The sequence below is a fragment of the Haliotis cracherodii genome, unplaced genomic scaffold, assembly GCF_022045235.1.
Source record: "Haliotis cracherodii isolate W230 unplaced genomic scaffold, xgHalCrac1.p SCAF_3, whole genome shotgun sequence".
Classification (NCBI taxonomy): domain Eukaryota; kingdom Metazoa; phylum Mollusca; class Gastropoda; order Lepetellida; family Haliotidae; genus Haliotis; species Haliotis cracherodii.
This window is the reverse complement of record NW_027266286.1, coordinates 58,365,190-58,391,553: the sequence shown is the minus strand read 5'-3', so window position 1 is coordinate 58,391,553 and position 26,364 is coordinate 58,365,190. Positions and strand designations below refer to the sequence as shown.

The 26,364-nt window shown below is 42.7% G+C and overlaps 2 protein-coding genes across 2 annotated transcripts; both read right to left on the bottom strand.

Moving 5' to 3' along the window:
• Positions 1 to 429: 429 nt before the first annotated feature.
• LOC139475834 (soma ferritin-like) lies at positions 430 to 6,140 on the bottom strand. Its single transcript, XM_071259034.1, has 4 exons — positions 5,922 to 6,140; positions 1,610 to 1,756; positions 1,218 to 1,343; positions 430 to 794 (listed from the first exon to the last, which is right to left on the bottom strand). The coding sequence occupies exons 1-4, from the start codon at positions 6,024 to 6,026 to the stop codon at positions 657 to 659; spliced, it is 516 nt and encodes a 171-aa protein (XP_071115135.1). The 5' UTR covers positions 6,027 to 6,140; the 3' UTR covers positions 430 to 656.
• Positions 6,141 to 21,436: 15,296 nt separating this feature from the next.
• On the bottom strand, positions 21,437 to 21,952 carry LOC139475571 (uncharacterized). Its single transcript, XM_071258762.1, has one exon. The coding sequence runs from the start codon at positions 21,950 to 21,952 to the stop codon at positions 21,437 to 21,439; it is 516 nt and encodes a 171-aa protein (XP_071114863.1).
• Positions 21,953 to 26,364: the final 4,412 nt, after the last annotated feature.

The following is a 26,364-nucleotide window of genomic DNA, read 5'->3' as shown; positions in this document are numbered from 1 at the left end:
ATTGTACTTGTCTGAGGCGTGTGGACGTTTTGTGACGTTACTGGAGAGGAACAACGGGTGCATGTTTACTATCGGATGGCTGGAGTCGGGTCGGGGCAGTAACGATGGAGACATGTTTGATTGGGCAGATATTTCTAATGCTGTTTGACTGTGAGACAACTGTAGTTGTTGTTTGACCATGGGGCTACTATGGATGCTGTTTGCCTGGCACCAATGTGTTTGCTGGTTGACTGTGGGACTGCTGTAGTGTGTGTTCTCCAATTCTCCCACATATAAGAACTATGTATAACATTCTCTATCAAGTTCGTGAAATAATTGAAACATTAATCGGAATTCTAGAATCCGGTTCAGTGGTTCCCTGGTCGATACCAGAAGATTAAAGTTATTGGACACCATGACAGCCTTTACAAATGACAACAAGATACAGTCTTCGATGCACTTGACCCTTTTATTTAAATTGTGTTTTTTTCAGGTTATGTCAGCCCAAACAAAACATATAAAAGTGTTCAACAGAAACAAAACGTTCATCAACGATAATATGAATGAAATCAAAGGACGGCCTCGCGGCCCCAGTATTACAAGCAGAGATGTTTACTGCATTACATGGGCTGACTGGGTGCGGTCACGTGCGACTATGCCCACGTGACGGTTGGGGACTACTCCATGGACTCCTTGTCGTACATGTATTCACCCAGGCCAGCCCCAACCCGCTTCAGGTTGGTGATGTGGTCCGAGATCTCCTTGATGGCCTTCACCTGCTCCTCCAGGTACTCGCTCTCCAGGAAGTCGCACATCTGTGGGAGAAGGGAAGATGTTAGTGGTTGGTTTTGTTTGTTCGTTGTATAACGCCCCACACAGCGATATTCCAGCTATATGACGGCAGTATGTAAATAATAGAGTCTGGACCAGACAATCCGGTGATTGACATCATAAGCATCCACACAATTCAGATACGATGACGTGCATCAACCAAGTCAGCGAGCCTGACCACCCGATCCCGTTAGTACCCTCTTACAACAGCCACAGTCGCCTTTTAGGGCAAGCATGGGTTGCAGAAGACCTATTCCACCCTAACCAAACAAGCAGTTACATATCCACATTCACATATTCAATTCATACAGGGCTCTAAATAGTTCTCGACAGTCTTCTCTGTCTTACACTAGAGAACAAACACCGATGGTGATTTGACGAAAGTAAAGGCGTGACTGCCTCCTCACCTGCGCGTCGTTGTGTTTGCTGGCCACAGCGTGGAGGTCCAGCAAGGACTGGTTGACGTTCTTCTCCAGGGAGAGAGCCACCTGCATGGATTCCAGCGCTGTGCCCCACTCATCCCGGTCAGGCTTCTGCAGAACAGAAATAAACTATTAGTACTGCTGCATACATACATTTATCAGGCTTCTGCAGAATACGGAAACAAATTGTTAGTACTGCTACAAACAAACAGCTCACGCCCCTCGACAAATAATATACTCCCTGTAGTAACCCAATACAGCCAGCCTAAATACAACATAACCTTAACACCCTCAGTCTGCCCTTGCAAGCTTATCCCCATAGAGTGCATACCATCCGAACCCCCTATCCCAGGATAATACTGTCCTGGTCCCCTCACCTTGATGTCCTGCAGGACGATGCGACCTCCCCTGGTGTTCTGGTACTTCATCAGCTTCTCGGCATGCTCTCGCTCCTCCTCGGATGCCTTCTTGAAGTACTTGCTGAAGCCAGGCAGAGCAACGTCATCGCGCTCGAAGTAGAACCCCTGTAACAGAAAACACAACCATCACACACTGTGTCTGCGTTATCAGCAAACAGGGGTTGGAAACACGTGTGATGACTTAAAGGAATACGGAAACGTGTCGAACAAATATAGACCTATTTGCAATTTGGAACTCCTCTTGAGAGGAATATAGACACGCGTTTTGGGAATACACGCACTAGAAAAATAGAACAAAGTCAAGGGACATACAGAACAATGTCTACTGAATGTAGACCCGCCTAGGGAATATTGTAAATGTGTATGGAATACTAGACATATGCCTAGGGGATATAGAGACACCCCTCTAGAATATAAACACGCCTGGGGAATATATAACAATGACTAGTGAATATCAAAATTTATTTTAGGAACGTAGAACGTGTCTATGTTCTGGCAGGGTGTTCTTGACCCATGAAGATATGGGTTAGAAGAGGTCTTCAGCAACCCATGCTTGTCGTGAGAGGCGACTGACGGGAATGAGTGGTCAAGCTCGCTGACTTGATGCATGTCATCAGTATCCCAAATGCATGGATCGATTCTCATGATGTCAATCACTGGATTGTCTGGTCCAGACTCGACTATTTAAGGACCGCCGTCATATAGTGAGCACATTGCTGAATGTGGCGTTAAACAACAAACAAACAAAAAGGGTGTTCTCGGGGGAACATCTCAACCTTCAGCACAGCAACAAAATGCAAAGCTCTCCTGTTCGCGGTGTCTTACTCAATCGACAACCACACGTTAAATAACCACTGGTTCAAGCGAGCTTGGGTACACGTTGACCCACATTCAGGAACCAACGCACAACGGTTATCTTGAGTCGGGTCGACTGAGATATCAGTTCAGCTGCAAACACAAGGCGGATTCGTCATCCAGTCTATTTTTAGAGTGCACTTGATAAGTAACTTCTGGGTTTATTAGGACGGCAATATTTCTGTCACGGTCTGGTATACGTAATTTTGACTGACATATCCTTGGGGGCAATTACACAATGTGTATAATGCATGTATATGCACGACAGGCGCACCACATATCATTACAAGCCATTGTGTACCAGATTACGTCCGCATCAAAAGTATCCTTTGTGGATATATTTGTGGAAAGTTCACTTCGTACACGTACAGCCTTGGGTTCGCCATCTACGTACGTATCATCACATTGCTGTGTGAAGAGGTCGTATGCTTTTTCAAACAACTATAGGGAGTCATGCTGCCTACTTAAGCTTAATGATATTACTCAACATATGCATGGTGTATCCTGTGAACTGTGACTCTAATTCAGTGAATAATAGCTAAGAATACGACTGAGACATTTATTTGCTGATATGTTCTTATTATTTTCGGATATAATAGCCAACGTTATGCCTTTTTCGAGGAACCACACCTATATGTATATGTATTAACGATTACAACAATGGCGGCGGCTAGATAGCAGACCTGCCCAGAACGAGGCTGTGAGTCAAGTCACGAGTACGGGGCGTGATGGGCAGTTAGATCTGCTGCTTGGCGTACATACAGATGTTCATCCGTAATTACCTCACAATATATTTGCCAAAGACCTAGACACGGAAATGTCGGAATAAGGATGCTAAATTTATGGCATAATGTCCTTATATGGAATCTCAGGGATTAAACAAGCTTTCGTCTCCCGTATTCCCAGTTGTGAAGGAAACGATAAGCGTATCGCTTGTGACGCAAGTCCGTGTGGGGTGGGAATAGGGACAGGCAGTAGGGTTTTGATACTGGTTGCACGCTCATCCATATAACCATATACAAAAATAGGACTAACAATGGCTACTATACGTTTCCCAACTCGACGACACAGTTGGAACATTGTCTGGTTGCTCTGTGTTTCCGAGATTAATTACTGACCCTTTTTTCCGAGGGTGGCTGTTTATTATTGATCATTGTTTACTTTGCGAGCACGAACATCTTGGGAGACTTTTCTGAATGAAAGTAATAAATCTTTCAAGAGATGACAACACTTTATATGGCCAAACTTAAATTAGACTCCCGGAGTCTTCGACGTTTGGAAAGTTTCCAAACTGTCAATAAGCTATTTGTGTGGACAATAAATGGTGATTTGAAAGCCCGTCCGCCGCGTTCTCAGCGATTGAATGTTTCTTTTCTTCCAGTGAGACGCACACGTTGGTAAGGATTAGATCTCAGCTGAAGGATTATGTGGATCTATGTGGTGCCATAGTTCATACGGTAAACTTATAGATCTTTCGATCATACGGAATTGTTTACCTATTATGACACTTTGTCGATAATTCGAACACCGGTTACATTGATTGATTGATTGTTTGTTGTTGAACGCCGCACTCAGCAATATTCCAGCTATATGGCGTCGGTCTGTAAATAATCGAGTCTGGACCAGACAATCCAGTGATTGACATCATGAGCATCGATCCAAGCAATTAGGATACGATGACATGTTTCAACCAAGTCAGCAAGCCTGCCCACGCTCTGATTACAGGAGAGAAGATCTGTCTATCGACCTGACCAGATTACGTATTTTATACACCGTCTGCCACACCTACTGACTGAAGATATTAACGTAGCTCAGTGATCTGGTTTGATGTATTGATGTAGGTCACGATGTAGTTCGTATTCATCCTGACTTGGTCTTCACGCCGCGATAACAGACCGTCCATCTTGTTAGTTAGTACAGGAGTCGTTGTATGCATGTGTGACCAGCTGTTGGAGTTGAGGCATAACATAGTTCTGCTATATTGGGCGGTCCATTATCATGGCATAATACCCTATTGGTGATGGTGAGTGAGGATGTGGTTTGTGATATGCGATATACTGTGTGAGGTCATATGTGAGATAGTGTGTGCTGTGTGTCATATGTGTGATATATGAGATAGTGTGTGATAAGGTGATGTGTGTGATATGGGCGATAATGTATGAGGACAGTTCATATGCGACTCTGTTCACCCAGCAGGGAATGGGTACCCGATATGTGAGGTGGATGTAAAAACCTTCTTGCGCCCCTTAGAAGCTTGGGTTGTATACTCCCCAGGGAGTTGAGAATGATAACTGGACTGAATGGAAACGGACGGATCCACTGGTCGAGGAACAAATAAAACCACATTTTAGCAGATACTAGTACCTGGATAACTGCAGTATAAATATATTATGTGCCCAGTAGTTTGGAGACATCGTTTGAGGAGGTGATGTGTGCGATAATGTGTTATGTGTGTGATGTGTGAAACAGTGTGTTAGGAGACGTGTTAGAGAACTGATGACGACGAGGATGTGTTCCAGCTCATCACGCTATGAATCATCCCTGTCACTGCGTCAACCGATTTTTTTTTTTTACCAGAGCTAAACACGACCATGGGCGCAACGCAATGTGGTGATTCATTCTTCCTCCAGTAACAGGCTGACCATTCTCACCTGGGACATTTCAATAACTGATATAGAATTATTATATTTATCTATTTAGTAAGAGGATACAGCACGAATGACGTTTCTGTGCGTCACGAGTATATTGTATTTTCAGTAGTCATTGATCCGTGAAAATCGTGTACACGAATACAAAAGAATGCAAAACACGTACACAACGGCACTACCTCATATTTTGCGCGATCATGGAAAGTCACGTGTTCTGCCTCGTGAGGGGAACAAGCTTGATCACGTGATCAGTGACCTTCCCCCCTTCTCTAAAGGTTGTAAACATATCACCTCGTATCACCGGGTTCAGTTTCGTAAACTATTTGTCAGTCAATAGGACTTGACCAGAAATATGCCGGACGTATCACATTTTGTCAGGATATGTTTGTATACGTGTCAACATTTTAGTCATCTAAAAGTGTTCCTGCAAAGATCGACACACTATCAGCAAGTTTTACACATCCTCGTCCCAACAACTTCCTCCCGACAGTCTGTCAACTACCTCCAATCATCAAATGTAAAATCGCTAACGCCATACCATTTACGAATTATCAACAGTCGCTTATATATGCACAATCACGCAAATTCATGTTCCAATATACAACGTGTCACAGGTATGCCATACCATGGATCTGAATCAGTGAATGTCATCAAGTTTAAATATGGGTTCGAAATACAGCTCTTGGCAAAACAACAGTAGTCCTGCCCAAATTACCCTGGATTAACATCGGAAACAGTCCAGCCATTAATGCGCATTATATACTTACAATTGACTGGTAGGTATAGCTGGCGTACAGCTCCATATTGATCTGGCGGTTGATGCCGGCTTCGCTCTCGCAGTGGAAGTTCTGGCGGGGTTGAGTTTGGGCCATCTTGCTAGATTCTCGGACTGACAACTGGGAATAAATGAGATTAAATGGGTGTTGAAGAAGTGCTTTTGATAGCGTCGATTTTGCCCGTACGTTCACTGACGCAGCAAGACAAACATCTGCTGAACACTGCGCGCGACCCCGCTTTTATAGCAGAGCGCTGGGTCACAACAATACGGTGACGTCATAGAGCATCCGGGTTACTTGAGGCCCTGTTGAGGAGGTGGCGTTAACTCAATGTCACGTGCTGGGTGTATTTGATTAAAGGAAAATCCACCGACGGTATGAATTGCAGATTTGCTGAAACATGTATTCTTAAGATTGGTAAATATACAATTCAAATAAATCGCACAGAAATCCACACACCAATCGCCACATGCAGGTGTTATTTGAGTATAATTATCAATATATACGATTTTGGACTCCGTAACTTTGGTTTCATCGTAACGTGGGTCGATGCTCGTATCAATCACTGGATTGTCTGGTACAGATTCCATTTTGTACAGGCTACCGTCATATCTGGCATATTGTGCGGCGTTGAACAAAAAACCCAAAACGACAAATCTACATAACGTACATAGGACATTCTCAGTACAAATGGATATATATATTCATGTTCATATCTATGCTCGGTTTGATTCCTTTGATTCAACATACATGGATATGCCTTTTCCCAATAAAGGTATATGATTGATTAGAGTATTAAATAGTTACAACCAAAACAAATAAGATAGTTCGTCAATTTATTTCTTTGTGAACGATAGTTATTAAGCCAAAATTCGAGATCATTCCAATTGTTTGTTTTATCTTCTTTAGAAAACGGTTCCGCTCTGGTTACCGGTGTTTCATTGGATGAGCACAGAGCGTGTACGGATCGTGACTAGACTGTATACACTGCATTGGTTAGACTGATAGATGTTTAGACATGTCAGGGACAACTATTGTACATAACACTCGATGTGGTTAGTCTAGCGTACTGATAAGCCTTCAGCTGACAGCAGCTGTTGGAGTGAAGTATGGATACACACATTGTACACAGTATAGAACAGGTCACACGAACAAGATTTGTTTGTTTGTTTGTTGGTTGGTTAACGCCGCACACACTGCTATACGACGGCGGTCTGTAAATTATCCAGTCTGAACCAGACAATCCAGTGATTGACATTAGAGCACCGATCTACGCAATTGGGATACGATGACATGCATCAACCAAGTCAGCGAGACTGACCACCCGATCCCTTTAGTCGCCTCTTACGACAAGCATGGGTTGCTGAAGACCTATTTTCTACACGAACAAGTGAGTGAGTGAGTTTGGTTTAGCGCCGCTTTTAACAATATTCCTGTTATATCACGGCGTGTCAGCTTCTTGTGGGAGGAAAGCCCGAAGATTTTAATTTAAAAAAAATAAATCTTTATTCACATTTCAAATAAAAAGCCCGAAGATGCAAGTCTTAGACGTTTACCACTTCGGTGAAACCCACGAGCACGGATGTGGTGCTGACAAACCTAGAAACATAATCGGGGCGAACCTGGATTCGAACCATCATAGGTTTCTGGCGTAGCCAAGGGACACAACTCTGCACAGCGGAATGAATGCAAATGGAGAGACATAGCACTAGCTACATGAGATTTGACGTCATGAGACCAAATACTTCCTCTCCTCTGAACCAATACTAAGGATTATCACCTATCTCAATTTTATGATCACATTGACCGCGTCCGTGGTTTGGTGTCAGCCCGGATAGCGGAATTCGGTGGTTCGATCTCCGGCCACGTCATACCAAAAGAGGTTTAAAGATTGTACTTGTTGTTACTCTGCCTGGCGCTCGGCATTAGGGGTATAAAACAAGAGTGGGGTATTATCGTATCCTTGTTAAACTGCGGCATGGTATCGCAGTGATGAATCTCTATTAACCGACATTAGTCCGGATTAGTACACACAGCTCCCCCTTGTACAGCACACAACAGTATATATGTCATATAAGTGCAATAATCTTGAGCGTGGCGTTAAACCCAACTTCGCCTCACATTATCACATTATTATTAACTATTATGACGTCGCAATATAACACATGACGTGATGTGACCAGGCATACATTATTTTCACACCATGACACAGGGGTATAACTTGTTTCAGTTGCATAAGCACTGTACCTATTATGACGTCATAGATCACATGTGAAGGAACGTGAGCCATCAGTGACATTGATGTACCGTCATGGTCAGCGGTATTCCCTGCATGACAGCTACCCCCAGGCCTGCCGAGACTATCACTCATGGAAGTCATGGAAGTCACATGCTTAATTACACATATTTTGCCACATATGTTTATATGAAATTCATATCTGAGTGTTTAATTCTTCTTTTTCTAACAATGACTATCTCTTTTAAAGCCCACATTACAATAGAGTACAGTACAGTACAGTACAGTACAGTACAGTATGTAGTTACCAACCATGTTGAGTTCCCGAGAGAATGTGCATGAGAAATGACTAAACAAAAAACACGGAGAGACCGACAATGCTGTCCAACAAAAGTTACAGACCCATGAAGATCCGGGGTAGAATAGGTCTTCACCAACCCATACTTGCCGTAAAAGGCGACTATGCTTGTTGTAGGAGGCGACTAACGGGATCGGGTGGTCAGGATCGCTGACTTGGTTGATGCATGTCATCGTTTCCCAATGGTGTGGATCGGTGGTCATGATGTCAATTACTGGACTGTCTGGTCCATACTCGATTATATTCAGACCGCCGTCATATAGCTGGAATATTGCTGAGTGCGGCGTTAAACAAGAAACAAGCAAACAAAAGTTACAGGAGTTCCGCAGCTTGGGTTGTATATTTCACATGGAACTGCTTGCCGATCCGCTGACCTGGGTTAAATTACGTCATGACCTTTGGTAATGCTGTTGTGTAAATGTAAATGTGTTGTATTTTGTGCAGAAGTTTGCACTTTGAAACATTTAATTGTTTGTGTTCCCACGGTCCTTACTTTCTGTAGGTATTCGGTGTTGTCTAGTGTTGCTAGATATATAGAGGGATATAGAGGAGTAGCTAGAACACCACCCCATGTGACGCGATATAGAGGGGGCGCTAGATTCCCACCCCATGTGACGGGATATAGAGGGGTAGCTGGAACTACCCCATGTGACGGGATATAGAGGGCGTAGCTATAAACCCACCGCATGAGACGGGATATAGAGGGCGTAGCTATAAACCCACCCCATGTGATGGGATATAGAGGCTGGCTAGAACCCCACCCCATGTGACGGGATATAGAGGGGTAGCTAGAAACCCACCCGGTATAACGAGATATAGCAAGGGTGCCTACCCCATTTTGTTTCCATAGGGTAGATGCCGGTGATTCCATGACCAGGTACCCGTGTAGGAATGACCTGTCAACACCCCGGTCATGTCCTGTCGTTATATATGTCTTATTAAATCTACACACTTGTTGCCGTCATTTGTTCCAAGATTTCTCCGGCCAACGGTCAATAGCGGTACTAAGTGGCTTTAATGTGTGCGGTATGGGGTAATGTGCCCTTGGGCGTTTCATAACGGAGATCACACGAGGTCAACATGTGGAGCTGGTTTCTGTATCGGCATTAATTATCGGTCACGCGGTGTTACAGTTGGCACTGCAATAATACACAAACACGATCTTTAGTACACAATACGAGGCAACGCATAATGACTGTTTCTCCTGATATGCATCGTCATTCCACTAAGCGCGCAGCAAGTCACTGAAAGAATATTCCGGTGTCGTGGCAATTGATGCCTTCTATGGTAATATCCGGGTCGACCGGTGCAGTGAAGTTTTGTAATTGCAGTGTAACGCGTTAGATAAGCAAGGTCACGATACTACTTGAACTGCAAGGTGTGATATTGTTGTATTTATATGATGTTTATATCATATGTCATGTGGCATTTAACGATTTCTTTGTATAATTGCCGGACATTGCTTTGTTATTAACCAGCGCGATTGTTTCAATGCACGGAGTGTTGTCTGAACAAACGCTGGGTGTAGCTGACAGGTTCTTCTCATCTCAGAATAGTTCAACGTGCCTGAGGAAAACGTTTTTGTCCCTATAAGATACGCGACTGAGTTAAATAGAAAATCTCACCTAAGTGTTTCTTCATACCGAATAGTGTCAACACAAGGAGTGGTGTTTTAAACTTTTATCCATATATTTGATATCAAAAGACACGAGAGCGAGATTCTAATTATCATCTGTTTGTAATTAAGGAAAAGAACAAGCTCGTGCGCCCCTCATGGTTTAGTCTCCCTGCATTGTTTTATTGTACGATTAACAACTACCACGAGTCTCTTATTTATGAGATTTACCCGTATTTAAATAATGGTGACTCTCTGAATAGACTCCAACTTCGGCAATGTCGGACAAGTCCATTTCGTGAACAGGTGGGTATTTCCAGCATATTCTCACAATCATCACGTCAATTACCTGTACCTTTTCTCCCAATACCGAATGTCATATCCTTCCCGCTTTGGGATGCGATCGTTCGGTCATCACGTTTATCTGCGTTGCTCAGCTACATCTATGGGAAACAACTCACCAGACACCCCCTCTCAAGTTGTGAGTGCATGTGCGAATCTCCAGAAATTGTGTTGTGATCGAACAATGTTTTATGGTGAAATAAACCACGCTTCATTCTTCCTATTTTTTTTGTGATTTATAGCGTAGCTATCTTATATACAGTAATGGCCAGTGTACAGGTTTATTATATACTTCAGTGTGAAAGACTGAGTTTTCTGAAGTTGAGAAAAGTGACATTTTCATAGCAGTGAACATAACACTTGTCTCGCTTTATCGTAAGTGTCGCGCCCGAACACAAACTGTTGTCTTCCTCTTTACGTTAGTTCTACACCGACAAGGCAAAAATAATGACATATGGTCATGTATGGAGTTAATATCACTTCTTGTCGTTTGTTATTCTCTCGAAAATGTTCCGTTATAAACTGTAAATTTCTAATTCAACTCGAGACTGTTCGTTTCGCAAAGCGCCATTATTGGTCACTTGACCAGCGTGTATTCTTTCGCTTCCAACAGCGGTCTCCAAGTTTTAAGGAATTATTTTTGTTAAAGTTGATTTTGTATATAATCATATCTAAATGCATGATAAAGAATGTTCGTATCCCTTTACATTTTTTTAATACTTTTGTTTATATTGTTTAAGATTTTGCAAACACAAAACTACTTTTAAGTCGCAGACACAAGGAGTGGTGAACTGTCCCTGTGTGTTAGGTTGGGATAATTTACGCTTCAAGATTTTTCGTTTTTATTGGTGAGGTGAGGTGAAATGGGGCAATGTTATTGCGCTTATATAGCGACGTGCATGTACGTGTGTGTGTTTGTGTGGCTGCTTGTACTAGTCCGGACTGATGCCGATTTATAGTGCTAGCAGTCCTTGTTTTAGCCCCTTAATGCCGAGCGCCAGACAGGGTAACAACAAGTACCATCTTTTAACGTCTTTTGGTATGACGCGGCCAGGGATCGAACCCCGGACCTTCCGCTCTCCGGGCGGACGCTCTACCACTAGACCACGGAAGCGGTCTCGTTTTTATTGAAATAATTTAATTTTCCGGTTGACACCTACACACAAAAAATGTATTATAAATAGGATATTCAATATGTCTCGTGAAATATCATGTTTCTCTTATCTCGTGACGGGGTAAAAGGAGATATTTTCACTCGTGGCTACGCTTTTGTATGTATTCGTGCTAGGGAATTCCCAGGGTTTCCCCAGGAATATGATAGTAGTCAAATTGAATACACATATGAACGTCAATTTCGCGGTCATGTGACCGATCTCTCATCCAATGGAAAAAGCCGTATATCGTGTAAAATTTAAATTAAAAAGTTATTTGATTGTGACGTCATGGTAACTTACGACGTCACGCTGTTCTGCCACGCATTGTGAGTTAATTTCAATGTAGGGCTATCGCCTCACTTCATGTCACTCACGCAATATCTTACGTGGATGCCAGTTTTGGATGATAAATAATAACAAACTTTAGGTATGGGTATTCTCATTATTCGAGGATACGTCAATCTAAATATTTATCACAAGGACATTTATGTATGTATGAAATGTCTCAGTAGCCCTATTAACAGTGGAGTGGTATAAATTGTGCGATAGCTGTATGATGTGTTTTTTTTCCTTCCAGCCAGCTGTTCAGGATAGAATATTATACTCAATGACGTTTAGAAAGTGATCAAATAACAGATGGTCGGTGTCTGTATATGGTTTATATATATATATATATATATATATATACATATATATATATATATATATATATATATATATATATATATATATATATATATATATATATATATACTTAGGGTCTCAGAACAAGGCAGCTAATCACTAATCCCGGTTGGGACTCAACCCAAAACAGTGCTAGAATTTGTACTTTACTGAGAAAGTGTAATCCCGAATAGAACACTTGTTAGAATATAATATCATTAACTGTATGTAGACCCGTGAAGATCCGGGGTAGAATAGGTCTCCAGCAACCCATGCTAGCCGTAAGAGGCGACGAACGGGATCGGGTGGTCAGGCTCGCTGACTTGGTTGATGCATGTCATCGTATCCCAATTGCGTGGATCGATGCCCATGATATCTATCACTGGATTGTCTGTTCCAGACTCGATATAGCGGGAATTTTGCGTAGTGCGGCGTTAAATAACATACCAACCAACCAACTGTATGTAAGTCTCTACTGACCTATGTCCAGCCTATGTCCAGTAAGTGTCTTGCCAATGTGAGGAGGTTGATGAAGTCGTAGTTGCTGGCGGCCCTGTGTAGGCTTCAGGTTTAAAAAGACGTTGCTCAGGAGGAAGGCTAGGTGTTATATAGGCTAGGTGTTAGGTCAGCCTTTCTGTCGTGCTTGCGTCGCAGAAGGCCCGCAATGTTGTCTTGTAACGAATGTCACGGCAATGTGCGTCAGCGTGACGATGCAGTGTGTATGTGACGTAATCAATTATGTAATGCTTTAACAATGGGTCCACCAAGCAGTGGGATAGAGGCTAACGTGTAGGCATGTACTTTTTGTCATGAGGCGGGATTAACTATCCCGGTCGACGAGAAAATGCGACGTGAAAGCCATAATAGAGGATCTCGTTAAGGACGAAGACACAACATTACACAAGCGCAGATCCCACCCAATCAGACCCAATCCAAACCCCGATCTTTGTCTGTACCAACCCTAGACACCACACAGACACCGACCGTCTATCTTTATCTGTACCGATCCTATACACCATATTCAGACACCAATCACCCATCTATTTATGATGGGTACAATGTGTGAAGCCCATTTCTGGTGTCCCCGCCGTGATATTGCTGGAATATTGCTAAAAGCGGCGTAAAACCATACTCACTCACTCACTCTATTTATGAACAGGACAGTCATACATCACCATTCCGACCCAATACTATGTACATGCTACAGTACCACCTGATGCAAGTAGACACCTTTTGTGTTGACTGTAATTTGCCGTCGTTCAATGGCTTAATGATGCGGCCGATATGCTTTATGGTCCTGAAACCGTAAACAGTCTCGTGATAGATACATCTGGATGATAAGGTCGTTATAATCTACGAGCAACAGCTGAACGCCAGATCATATAAAATACAACTCTGACTGAAGCACAAATACTCCTTTCATTTGTTTTTCACGTCCTCAGGGCTTATCACGATTTAATAACGCCATCCGCTAGGTGGTATATATTTGCATATTCATCACCACGTGTATAGTGCAGTAAAAGGACGTGTTTATGAATCGCTCACGAGGATGGTGAGTGCGACGCAGATAAATCTGACACAGATGAACTGTTGTAGTTTCTGAACACTGTACGTGTCGCTTCGTGAGTGAGTGAGTGAGTGAGTATTATTTTGGCCGCTTTTAGCAACATTCCATCTATACCACACGGGGTACACCAGAAATAGGCTTCACACATTGTACCCATGTGGGGAATCGAACATGGGTCTTCGGCATGACGAGCGAACGCTTTAACCACATGGCTACCCCACCATCCCCTTCTTCCTCTTGTGCTGCGTGTTTGTGTAGTGGTCATGGAAGGCGAGCTACATTAGCAATAAAACACACTCTACCATGACATCGAAGGATGATCTAATTTGATTAGTCCATCCTACTACATCTTCCCGAGGCAAGAGAGTTAACTGACTATAAAAGTCCAGTTTCCACCCTTCCTTAACTAGGCTGGTATTATGGAGTTACATTTTGGCTGGACTAACGAGTCTGTGCATAGTCCATTCAAAATTGTGCACCGAAATCGAAATCCGGTTTGTAAACTGTCGAGCAGATTTCGATCGATTGCAGGGTTCGTTGTCAGCAGATATTTTCCAAATATTTTCATGATTTTAATCAGTGCTCACGTGATTTGATGCATTTCGCGATGCGAGACCCGTTTTATCACAAAATAGATCTTGATTATCGATCAGATCATCCTGACTTGGGCGCCACCATTTAGTGTGAAGCAAACGCAAATGATCCGATAGGTGGAATCTGACTGGTCCATAGGAGAGGCTTAGAAGGGACATAACTGGTAATAGCCACTGGTGGCGCTACGATCGAGCCAAGTAATTCCAGCCTAGTTCGGCAAGGATGGAAACTGGACTTTTAAAGTCAGTTAACTCTCTTGCCTCGGGAATATGATCTTACTCATTTGAAAGTGCTTAATGAGCAATAACTACTTCTGACCTCATCACTGTAAGGAATACGTGTGCACGAGAAAGAGTCCGTTTCAGGTACGCATTTTCGTCATGATCACAGACAAACCTATCCTGTTTTTAAGTGATGACTTGAACCTTAGTTGAACGCGTTCCGTTTTAGATGACAACACAGAAAAGGTTTATCCCCCGAATGATGCATTTGATTTGTTTGTTTGTTGTTTAACGCCGCACTCAGCAATATTCCGGCTATATGACGGCGGTCTTTAAATAATCGAGTCTGCACCAGACAAACCAGTGATTGACATCGTGAGCATCGATCCAAGCAATTGGAAAACGACAGGCATCAACCATGTGAGCCAGCCTGATCACCCGATCCCGTTAGTCGCCTCTTACGACAAGCATAGTCGCCTTTTACTGCAATCATGGGTTGCTGGAGAGCTATTCTACCCGGGATCTTCACGGGTCAATAATGCATATGTTGATTGTCTTCAAACATAATTCAACTAAATAGATCAAGTTGTTGCTGCCATTGTTAAATAAATTAATATAATTGTGGTAAGCTACGCTCTTTAATATAATAAAATTACTGACGAATATTTACATTTTATAAAACCTACAGGGAAACTGTCCATGTATCAACTGTGGTAATACTTTCCTTATAGTGCAACTGTCACAATGTGTTTCAGTCTCGTGACAGTTTCCCATTGTTGGCTAACTTCCTCGCCATGTGACTCCGGATATATTTTCATCCTTTGTGTATTTACTCCCAAGTTACCATCTACATGGGGTGTTGGTAGTTTCCTTTGGGTATTCAATATATTTTTACTCCCTTAGGTCCTGTCATTTCGGTATGTTTACAGCAATAAGTAGATATTATTTTAACATAGGTCTGCTTAAAATGCTGTTTCAAGAGACTTGTAATTTATATATACTGAACAACAAAAGTTCCTGTGACATTGCATAATATTTAATGCAAAGTTATGTTTTTACCAAATCTGAAACAATTTCTGTTTGCAACATATAAAAGACACCTGTAAGTGTTTAAATGGTTTAATTTGCCATACTGACTTCAGAAAATGCATGATTTCATAAAAAAACACATGAACATGCCAAAATGTCAATTTACAAATCAATAGTGTGTGTGTCCACCTCTGGTTGCGATGCAAGCAACACATCTTCGCCTCATGGAATGGACCAGGCGTCGCACAAAGGCCTGTGGGATATCTGTCCATATCTGCTGGAGCATGTTTCGAAGTTCCTGGAATGTCTGTGGAACACGTGGTTGATTGAAGAGAGATCAGGGGAGCAAGCCGGCCAGGGGATGACATTCACGTTGTTTTGTTGAAGGGAATCCTGAACAAGTCGAGCAATATGAGGCCGGGCGTTGTCATTTTGAAAGGTAATGCCTGGGCCATGACGACGCAAAAACGGTAGAACAACAGGGCCGCGGTAGCGCTGTTCATTCTACCACTATCAATCCTCTGTCTAGCTGTAATCCCACACCATACCATAACGCTGCCGCCCCCGAACCAATCTTCTTCCATGACACAATGATTGACGTAACGTTCACCTCGACGTCGGTACACTCGAATCCGTCCATCGCTGTGATTGAGGTGAAAACGAGACTTGAGGTGAAAACTTGTCCCTACTGCATGGCCGTCCAGCGTAGACGCTGTCTGCACCACTGTAGACGTGCTTGACGGTGGTTTCCCGTCAAAATGGGACATCTGGCGGGTCTTCTGGCGACAATCCCTGCACATCTGATGCGACGACGTACGGTTTGTGAAGATATTCGTCGAAGTCCAGGGATGCTTCTTGCAGTCACAGTTGCTGGCTGGAATCGATTTCGTAGGTGTGTTATCTTGTCGTTTATTTGTTACGCTTGGCCTGCCACTCCGAGGATGGTCTCTGACTGCATTCGTCTGTTGCCAACGTTGCCATAAACACCAAATGGTGTTTCTGTGGACGTTAAATTGTCTTGCAACATCACGTTGACTCGATCCTGCTTCAAGCATACCAATGGCTCGCAGACGCTCATTTTCGGACAGGCGTGGCATTTCGTAATGTTGAATAATTGCGTAATTTTGTTGTTTTCTGAGTGGTTGTTGTCAGCACGATGCTAAACAATGCATATGGAATCCCGTTAACGCACATGTTTTTATACCCATTCTTGGGTAGTGAAATGCATGGTGCTTGCATAAAAGTCAACTTTTGCATGGAATGCATGCTTTTCTGCAGCAATTGCGTTTTTGTGACTTAATTCCATACATGTACTATATACAATGTTGTACTTTACTTGTTTGAAAAATACACTAAAATAGTGGTGTCACAGGAACTTTTGTTGTTGAGTATAATATGTTCAGATGTTACCCCAAGTCTGTTACATGTATCATAAACTTACAACAGTCATGTATATGTCCAATTAACGAAAAAATAGACGGTCAATTTTTTATATATTATTCACCATACCCGTGCTCGTGGGTTTCGCCGAAGTGTTAAACGTCTGAAACCTGTATCACATCGGGCTCTCCCCCCACATTAAGCTGACACGCCGTGATATAACTGGAATACTGTTAAAAGTGACGTTAAACCCAACTCACTCACTCACTATATATTATCCACTGCAGCTTAGTTCATGTGTGGTGCCAACTTTCGATCAGTAAATATATCTGTAAAGAAATATATACACGCAAGTCGATTAATTACACAGAGCGTTGTTATGCTATTGGTTTTTTTTGCAATTATTCATACGTATTTGTATCTGAGCAACGCAAACTTAATTGGATTTCTTTTGTTTGTCTGAACTCTGTGTTTAGTATTAAATTAGGGGGTTACAAAATATATTGCCCCTCAGTACCCATGTTTGGTTTTATGCCAATATAAATGTGGATCGGTGGGTCACAATGTGGGACTGACTGGCGTCGTAACAGAATGGCTTGGATCTTTGCTCATGCTATTAGCCACTGGTTTGCTTGGTCTCGATTGTTTACAGGTCGTCGTAAAACAGATGCGCAGCACCTACTCTCAACTACACAACGATTATTTGGATCACAAATATATTCATGAAATATCATCTGATACAGTAAGCTACGGTTATAACGAACTCGAAGGGACCTCTAATTTCAGTTCGTAATAACTGTAGTTCGTTAAGAGCATATATACAGCATTTAAACAACAAATGGTCGGGACTAAAAAATAAGTTCGTTATATCGGTCAGTTCGTTATAAGCGTGTTCGTTATAAACGTAGTTTACTGTATTTGTATTTGAGATTGGGGAATTAGCGGTGTGGATGGGGACTATGTGATGCAACATTGACTGTGCTCCATCATCATTCACAAACCAACACCCTCCGTGAAGATCCGGGGTAGAATAGGTCTTCAGCAACCCATGCTTGCCGTAAAAGGTGACTATGCTTGTCGTAAAAGGCGACTAACGGGATCGGGTGGTCAGGCTCGCTGACTTGGTTGATGCATGTCATCGATCCCAATTGCGTGGATCGATGCTCATGATAACTATCACTGGATTGTCTGGTCCAGACTCGATTATTTACAGACCGCCGTCATAGAGCTGTTATATTGCTGAGTGCGGCGTTAAACATCAAACCAACCAACCAACCACAAACCGACGCTCGTTTAGCCGGCTGTTGATAACCAATATTGATTGTCGGGATATATGTTATCATGTTATCACATTAAGACAACTAAACAGTTTGAGGCCAAAGGTTTCCAAGCAGTCAGGTGACCACTGTGTCACATCACCATCCCACCTGCTCGTGGATCCCGGGGCTCCACCACTGTCCATGGATGTTTGAGTGTTATGATACTTACGAACATTGATAGAGATTTTGTTTTGGCTAAAGAATAGTTATCTGGTTGAAACAATCTGCCTCATAGACTTCCGATAGCCCAGCCGTTCCAGTCGCTTTATTGCATTGATGTCAAGATATATGCTGCTTCCGCGATAAAACGAAGTTACGTTGTTATAGTGAAGGTTTGCTAGTCGCGTTGTTATCGAGCGATGTGCGTTCAACCTGGCAAAGCGCAATTGACAGTCACCTGCTTTTAGAATGATATGAACAATTTGCAAATTCAGTACCAGAACATGGTCTGTATCGAATGAGTTAACATCACAGTCACACAGAATAAACACGCAAATAAACGCAAGTACGCAAAGCATATTTCAACAATATTCACGCACACACACAGGATCATGGGACGATGCTCGTGTTAGAGCGCTGCCAGTGAACGGCCCATGAGTCCTACGTATTGTCCTGCCTTGTCAAATGCGCAATAAAACAGTTTTCGACTTATACAGTACCTTGCTAAGTAAAATGTTTGTTTTGTTTGTTTGTTTGTTGTTTAACGCCGCACTCAGCAATATTCCAGCTATATGACGACGGTCTGTAAATAGTCGAGTCTGGACCAAACAATCCAGCGATTGACATCATGAGCATCGATCCACGCAAGTGGAATACGATGACATGCATCAATGAAGTCAGTGAGCATGACCATCCGATCCCGTTAGTCGCCTCTTGCGACAAGCATAGTCGCCTTATTCGGCAAGCATAGGTTTCTGAAGACCTATTCTACCCCGTTAAATGAAAGGGAGGATGTTGAATATTTCTTTGTGTGGAGAAAAATGGGGTAGACTTTCCGATACAAAGAATAAAAGTTTCTAAATTCTTTATATCGTTTGCTTATTTATGTCAAATGAATATATTTGATACTAAACTAGTACTCGTTAGATACCCGTTGTTCAAATGAGTGGACTATTTTGATATTCCAACATGGCCGCTTCAAGGTCACAGTTATCTTATCAAAACGAGGTCAATACGAGGTCACCTTGTATGGTGCCGATGTGATGTACGGATTTACAATCTCACTACCTGTTCTTCGCCCCCTGTGTAACTGATATATCACATCCATGTAACGATGTGTTATCAGTGAAGACAGGTGATAACCCTTATTAGTGATGGAACAAGTACATGCATATAAAAGTACATCAAAATATTATTTTACAAATCAAACGTATGTTTAAATCAATCACATATATGAATCGTTTCTAGGACGAGCTCAGTTCAGATGTAGCGTTGCCATGGTGAGTCCAGTTCAGATGTATCGTTGCCATGGTGAATTCAGTTCAGATGTAGCGTTTCCAAGGTGACTTTAGTTCAGATGTATCGTTGTTGGGGAGTTCACAGCAGCTTCTTTACATGTATATGAACCTTTAAACAAATTCCAAATCCATGGAAATCTAGGGGCGGTCGGGTAGCCTAGTGGTTAAAGCGTTCGCTCGTCACGCCGAAGACCCGGGTTCGATTCCTGACATGGGTACAATGTGTGAAGCCCATTTCTGGTGTCCCCAGCCGTTATATAGCTGGAATATTGGTTAAAGCGGTGTAAAACCATACAAACTCACTCACTAACTCCATGAAAATCTGGAATTATTTTCTTGATATTAATTACAGATTTCTGTGAAGCCCATTTCTGGTGTCCCACGCCGTGGTATTGCTGGAATATTGCTAAAAGCGGTGTAAAACCATACTCACTCACTCACTCACTCAATGAAAATCTGGAATTATTTTCTTAATATTAATTACAGATCTCTGTGCAAATGATTTCAAATATATCCACAGGTCACAAATGCAGATACAACAGATATTCGTACAAATAGAATGTTGTTCCCAGATCGGTATCAGTGAAGATGACCTTCACCTTATCTACCACAATGACACATGCATGTGATCTGTAACCCCTGCAACTAGGTCAAGTAGCATCTCACAGGACTGCGAGGACATATCATTGCCTGTCCCCATTGTCTGTCCCTGCCTGCCTGTACATTTCAGGTCACATACTGCACTGAATCGGTGTCGAAACGGCCAGAAGACACACAGATGCTCAGATGTTTGGATAGACAACCACACCATAACTAGACACAGACGCCAATCACGTGAGGCCAAGAAGTTCGCGGTGCAGAGTTGCCTCCCCTTTTCGCTTGCCGATCAATTGCTTGATTGGCATTACTTAAAGGTCGAGTCCACGACGACTGTCCTTGTTAGTCCTTTTTGTCACACACCATTATTGTAGTAAAACGTCTGTGACATGCGTCACCCACATAAACTGACACGCTGCTGAGACTGAAATAAAGATCAAAGTTGCATTGGACCCTCACTCACTGATGCAAATCTAGCTCAATTCTACACATTACGGGTTGTGTTGTAAGGAGAGAACTTCATCTCTCAAAACTGATCACAAGTACGGACGTTGATGTATACTTTCTGTATTTGTGTGTTTACTGACTATAGCTGAACAGATTTATGTTTAAGGAAGAGAATTTGGGATACGATGGCATGCTCTTAGTCGCCTTATACACAAAGCATGGGTTGCTGCTGATGTATTCTAACCCGGATCTTCATGGGGACACAGGCGGCCTAATCGTCTAAGGCGCAACATTTCGGTGTCCAGAGTTGCATCCCTTGGACGCGTCAGAAACCTCTGATTTAGGTTTGGAATCCCGGTTTGCCTCGATTATGTTTCGAAGTTTGTCGGCACTATAATACCCGTTCTCGTTGGTGTCACCAAAGTGGTAAACGTCAGACACCTGCATCACTTCGGGCTTTCCTCCCACCTCCAGCTGACACGCTGTGATATGACTTGAATTCTGTTCGAAGTAGCGTTAAACCCCGCTCACACACTCACTCTAAGGTAATTGGAGGTTGGAGGATGCTGGTAGGACAAGGTGTGGTGGTGGTTGGTGGTTGGTGGAAGGGGGGGGGGGGGGGGGGAGCTGGTCCAGATACTGCAGGGCAAGGTGAGGTGGTGGTTGGAGGAGATGAGAGGAGGTGGGGCAAGGTGAGGTGGTGGGAAGAGGAAGGGAAACAGGCCCAGATGCTGGTAGGACAAGGTGAGGTGGTGGTTGGAGGAGGTGGGACATGGTGAGGTGGTGGTTGGAGGAGGTGGGGCAAGGTGAGGTGGTGGGAAGAGGAAGGGAAACAGGCCCAGATGCTGGTAGGACAAGGTGAGGTGGTGGTTGGAGGAGGTGGGACATGGTGAGGTGGTGGTTGGAGGAGGTGGGACATGGTGAGGTGGTGGTTGGAGGAGGTGGGACATGGTGAGGTGGTGGTTGGAGGAGGTGGGACATGGTGAGGTGGAGGTTGGAGGAGGTGGGACATGGTGAGGTGGTGGTTGGAGGAGGTGGGACATGGTGAGGTGGTGGTTGGAGGAGGTGGGACATGGTGAGGTGGTGGTTGGACGAAGGGAGGCAGGTCCAGATACTGCAGGGCAATTCGAGGTGGTGGTTGGAGGAGGTGAGATGTTGACAAAGGAATATGAAATCAAACCATTACAGCATATGTCACGAAAGCATGATAGCAAGACCTGCACGTCTATAGTAGTGCACATAAACTAGGATTGGCACCTGGGAAGATAACACCTGTTATCACACAGCACCACTGGCAGTAGAAACTTGCATAACTTTTTATTTGTTTGTTTTCGAACTCAACATCATCCAATATTGCAGTTATAAGACGACGGTATGTAAATAATTCAGTCTGGACCAGATAAACCAGTGATTGACGGTAAGAGCTACATCCCACGATTTCGTACGATGATAGCAATCAAGTCACCAAACTTGCCCGCCGGATCCATTTAGAAATTTACGCCTATAATAGCTTTTATATAAAGTGCAGTTCAACTGGATGTGTCTGAATGACAACAAGACGAGTACCCGTAACAAACCGTTTAAACCAGTGTATTACAAAATATATGTGATGAGCGAAGTCGCGGGACAAAAAGGTGAAGGACTGTAGATTTTGATATTCATATACAAATTGCACATTTGCACATGATAGTCATTGTTTTAAGGATGGCGTGTAAATATGAAATTCATATCAGGTGATACAATGAGTGAGTGAGTGAGTTGGTTTAACGCCGCTTTTAACAGTATTCCAGTTATATCATGGCGTGTCAGCTTAATATGGGAGGAAAGCCAGAAGTGATGCAGGTCTCAGACGTTTAACACTTCGGCGAAACCCACGAGCACGGGTATGGTAAATAATATATAACAAATTGACCGTCTATTTTTTCGTTAATTGGACATATACATGACTGTTGTAAGTTAATGATACATGTAACAGACTTGGGGTAACATCTGAACATATCATACTCAACAACAAAAGTTCCTGTGACACCAATATTTTAGTGTATTTTTCAAACAAGTAAAATTTGGTTTTCAATATTGTAGGACATGTATGGAATCAAGTCACATAAACGCAATTGCTGCAGAAAAGCATGCATTCCATGCAAAAGTTGACTTTTATGCAAACCCCATGCATTTCACTACCCAAGAATGGGTATAAAAACATGTGCGTTAACGGGATTCCATATGCATTGTTTAGCATCGTGCTGACAACAACCACTCTACTATTCCAGTATTCCAGTTATATCACGGCGTGTCAGCTTAATGTGTGAGGAAAGCCCGAAGTGATGCAGGTCTCAGACGTTTACCACTTTGGTGAAACCCACGAGCACGGGTACGGTGCTGACAAATCTAGAAACATAATCCGGGCAAACCGAGATTTGAACCCACAATCATAGGTTTCTGGCGTGCCTAAGGGGTGCAACTCTGCACAGCGAATCGCGGCGCCTTAGATTACTCGGTCACCCGTGCCCCCACCAGGTGATACAAATGTTGACAGATTTAATATACTACTTCTTTCCCTGACGTCAATAATAATTAACAGATGTTTCAATAAATGTGTCGCCACAATGGTGCTCAGATGGACAAACACCGCGTGACGTGACATATCTTGCAGCAATAGATAATGTTGATTTCATACGTGCTGTTTATCAAGTTTTTCAAGTAACAACTACTTGTGCACCGAATGACAACGACATAGGGATGGACCATGGGACACTAGTGAGGACGAACGTTTCCCATTAACCTTCCTCCACCCTCCAAATGCTCCCTCCAGTTATTGGGGGGAGACAGCTCTCTTTCGCGACACCGAGTTCGAGGACAATTGGGGTGGGCTTGGATTTTGTAGAACAGCTGTAGAACATCAACGGAGTCTCACCAAAACCGTTAGAAATTAGTATTACAAGGCTCAATATAATACTACATATTATTAGTTATGGTGTCTTTAGTTGCTGTATACAGTGTCATATCAGGTTTGGAGATAAATATTGGGCGTGGCGTGGGCAAGGCCCAATATTTTCTCCTAACCTAATATGACACTCTATGACACCTAAAGACACCATAACTAATAATATATGGCGCCCAACCACACCAACATGGTATGCACGTGCAACATTACTTGTTGGGCTATAAAAACGTTGGGTATGCGTTTGCATGCCATATCAATCTTACCGATGAGTTGAAATGGGGTTTAACGTCGCGTCCAAGATTATTGCACTTATATAGCGACGTGCATGTACGATTTATAGTGCTAGCATACTGAGATACCATGCCGCAGTTTAACATGAATACCCCACACAGACAGCATACTCCGAGCCGACCTGACCTTGTTTCAGCCCCAAAATGCCGAGCGCTGGCAGGGTAACAACAAGTACCATCTTTAGGGCAACTAAACTCACTTTGGTTGCCTAACCAGGCTGTTGCATTCCCACTGCTGACCAGGACAGGTTGTTCTCTCCGAGGTCCGCGGCGAAATCCTGTGTTTTGACCGACAGTCAACGCTAGACCGTTACGGGTCGTCTTGCTGCTGGGTTGTCATTCGAAACTCACGTTTCGTTCGTAAGTAATTACGGGGCAGGTTTAATCTAGTGCTGACGTACTCTAGTTGTACTGAGCTCAACTTGTTGGTTAGGGTTTTTCATACTCCCTTTTTCTAGAAATCCATGGATAACCAACTTTCCCGGGATTGACTAGTTTAGGTCAAATACCTATTTACTATTGGGCTTAAAGTTACTCTTTCGGCCAAGTACTTTTATAATAGATATTCCGTAGGTCAAGTACCTTGTATCTTTGGGAAGTTTAGAATTTCCTTGCCCTGTCAAAGTGACTAAGTCTTTCGTCGATAAGAGTAGTTAGCTATTCGGCGTTTTTCGCCTATTTTATTGAACTAGAGACTTGTTTTGGGGATGGACCCTCTGTGTTTATTTCCTGCTATTTAACCCAGTCGAGGTGTTAATTTGGTCACAGCCAACTTAATTGGCCGTCTATGTATCTTGTCAATATCTTGTAAAAGTCTTGATTTAGCTACATCTTAATCCTACTAAATCTAAATTAAATGACATTAACCTACAACGTTTGATAAGTGCAAGAGATAAGTCTTAAGGCACAATGAATAGTGTCATGAAAAATGATTGTCTAAATTTTGAATATTACTTAAACTACTACCGGAAAACGTTTTGAACTCGTAACCATAATCTACCTGTTGAAACTGGTAGATGGAGAAAAAAAGCTTTAACCGAGAGAAAATGTCTGCTTTGTTAAGGTGATGAATTCCAATATTTGTTAATTTGTCCATCTTCAGAAAACGAAAGAAAACAATGTTTACACAGATTTACGACATTGAACCCAATATGTGTATAATGAATTTACTTCTCAAAATTCCACGATTAGGACCACTGAGAAAATTGTCCAAATTTAGTAAAACCATCTTGTCATTGTTCAAATCTATCAAGTAACTCTCTTCTGATTGAATAGTACATAACAGGTACATTGTTACCCTAGTGAATCTGTATATATGCATGCATATTTATATGTATTATGTTGTTGAAATAATTGTGTACCTCTGATGCCGCTGATAGCCATCTTCCCGAGGCAAGGGAGTTAACTGACTTTAAAAGTCCAGTTTCCACCCTTGCCGAACTAGGCTGGTATTACTTGGCTCGATCGTAGCGCCACCACTATTACCCTATCCCTTCTAAGTCTCTCCTATGGACCAATCAGATTCCACCTCTCGTATCACTTGCCTTTTTCTTCACACAAAATGGTGGCGCCCAAGTCAGGATGATCTGATGGATAATCAAGATCTATATTGTGATAAAACGGGTCTTACATCGCGAAATGCATCAAATCACGTGAGCACTTTGATTAAAAACATGAAAAGATTTGGAACATATCTGCTGAAAACGAGTTTGCGGTGCACAGTCTTTGCAAATCCTGCAATCGATCGAAATCTGCTCGACAGTTTACAAACCGGATTTCGATTTCGGTGCGCAATTTTGATTGGACTATGCATAGACTCGTTAGTCCAGCCAAAATGTAACACCATAATACCAGCCTAGTTCGGCAAGGGTGGAAACTGGACTTTTATAGTCAGTTAACTGTCTTGCCTCGGGAAGATGCTGATAGCAGCAGAGTGGAAGAAAAAGTTCCGTTCAGCTAATCAGCTTGTATATGTGTCCTGGTTTAATTAATCAGTGGTCGTTGTCACTGTAACATGGGTATTTTGATCTTTTTATTGTCATCTATACTAGTCTGTACAACTAGCTGATAATAATAAACCTGTGAACCTATTACCACGTTTCCATTATAACTTTATTCTTGTTTAATGACACCCTGGTCTCTGGAGCACAGCTGCGTGACACTCATTGATGAGCAGAGATACATACTCACATTACAGGGTGCCTTGACGTTCAGCTCCCTG

Coding starts and splice junctions, on each gene's coding strand:
- LOC139475571 (XM_071258762.1), bottom strand. CDS start 21,952: ATGTCCCACCTCCTCCAACCACCACCTCACCATGTCCCACCTCCTCCA.
- LOC139475834 (XM_071259034.1), bottom strand. CDS start 6,026: ATGGCCCAAACTCAACCCCGCCAGAACTTCCACTGCGAGAGCGAAGCC. Junction 1,757..5,921: donor GCTATACCTACCAGTCAATT/GTAAGTATATAA, acceptor TTTCTGTTACAG/GGGTTCTACTTCGAGCGCGA. Junction 795..1,217: donor GCAAACACAACGACGCGCAG/GTGAGGAGGCAG, acceptor CTTCTCCCACAG/ATGTGCGACTTCCTGGAGAG.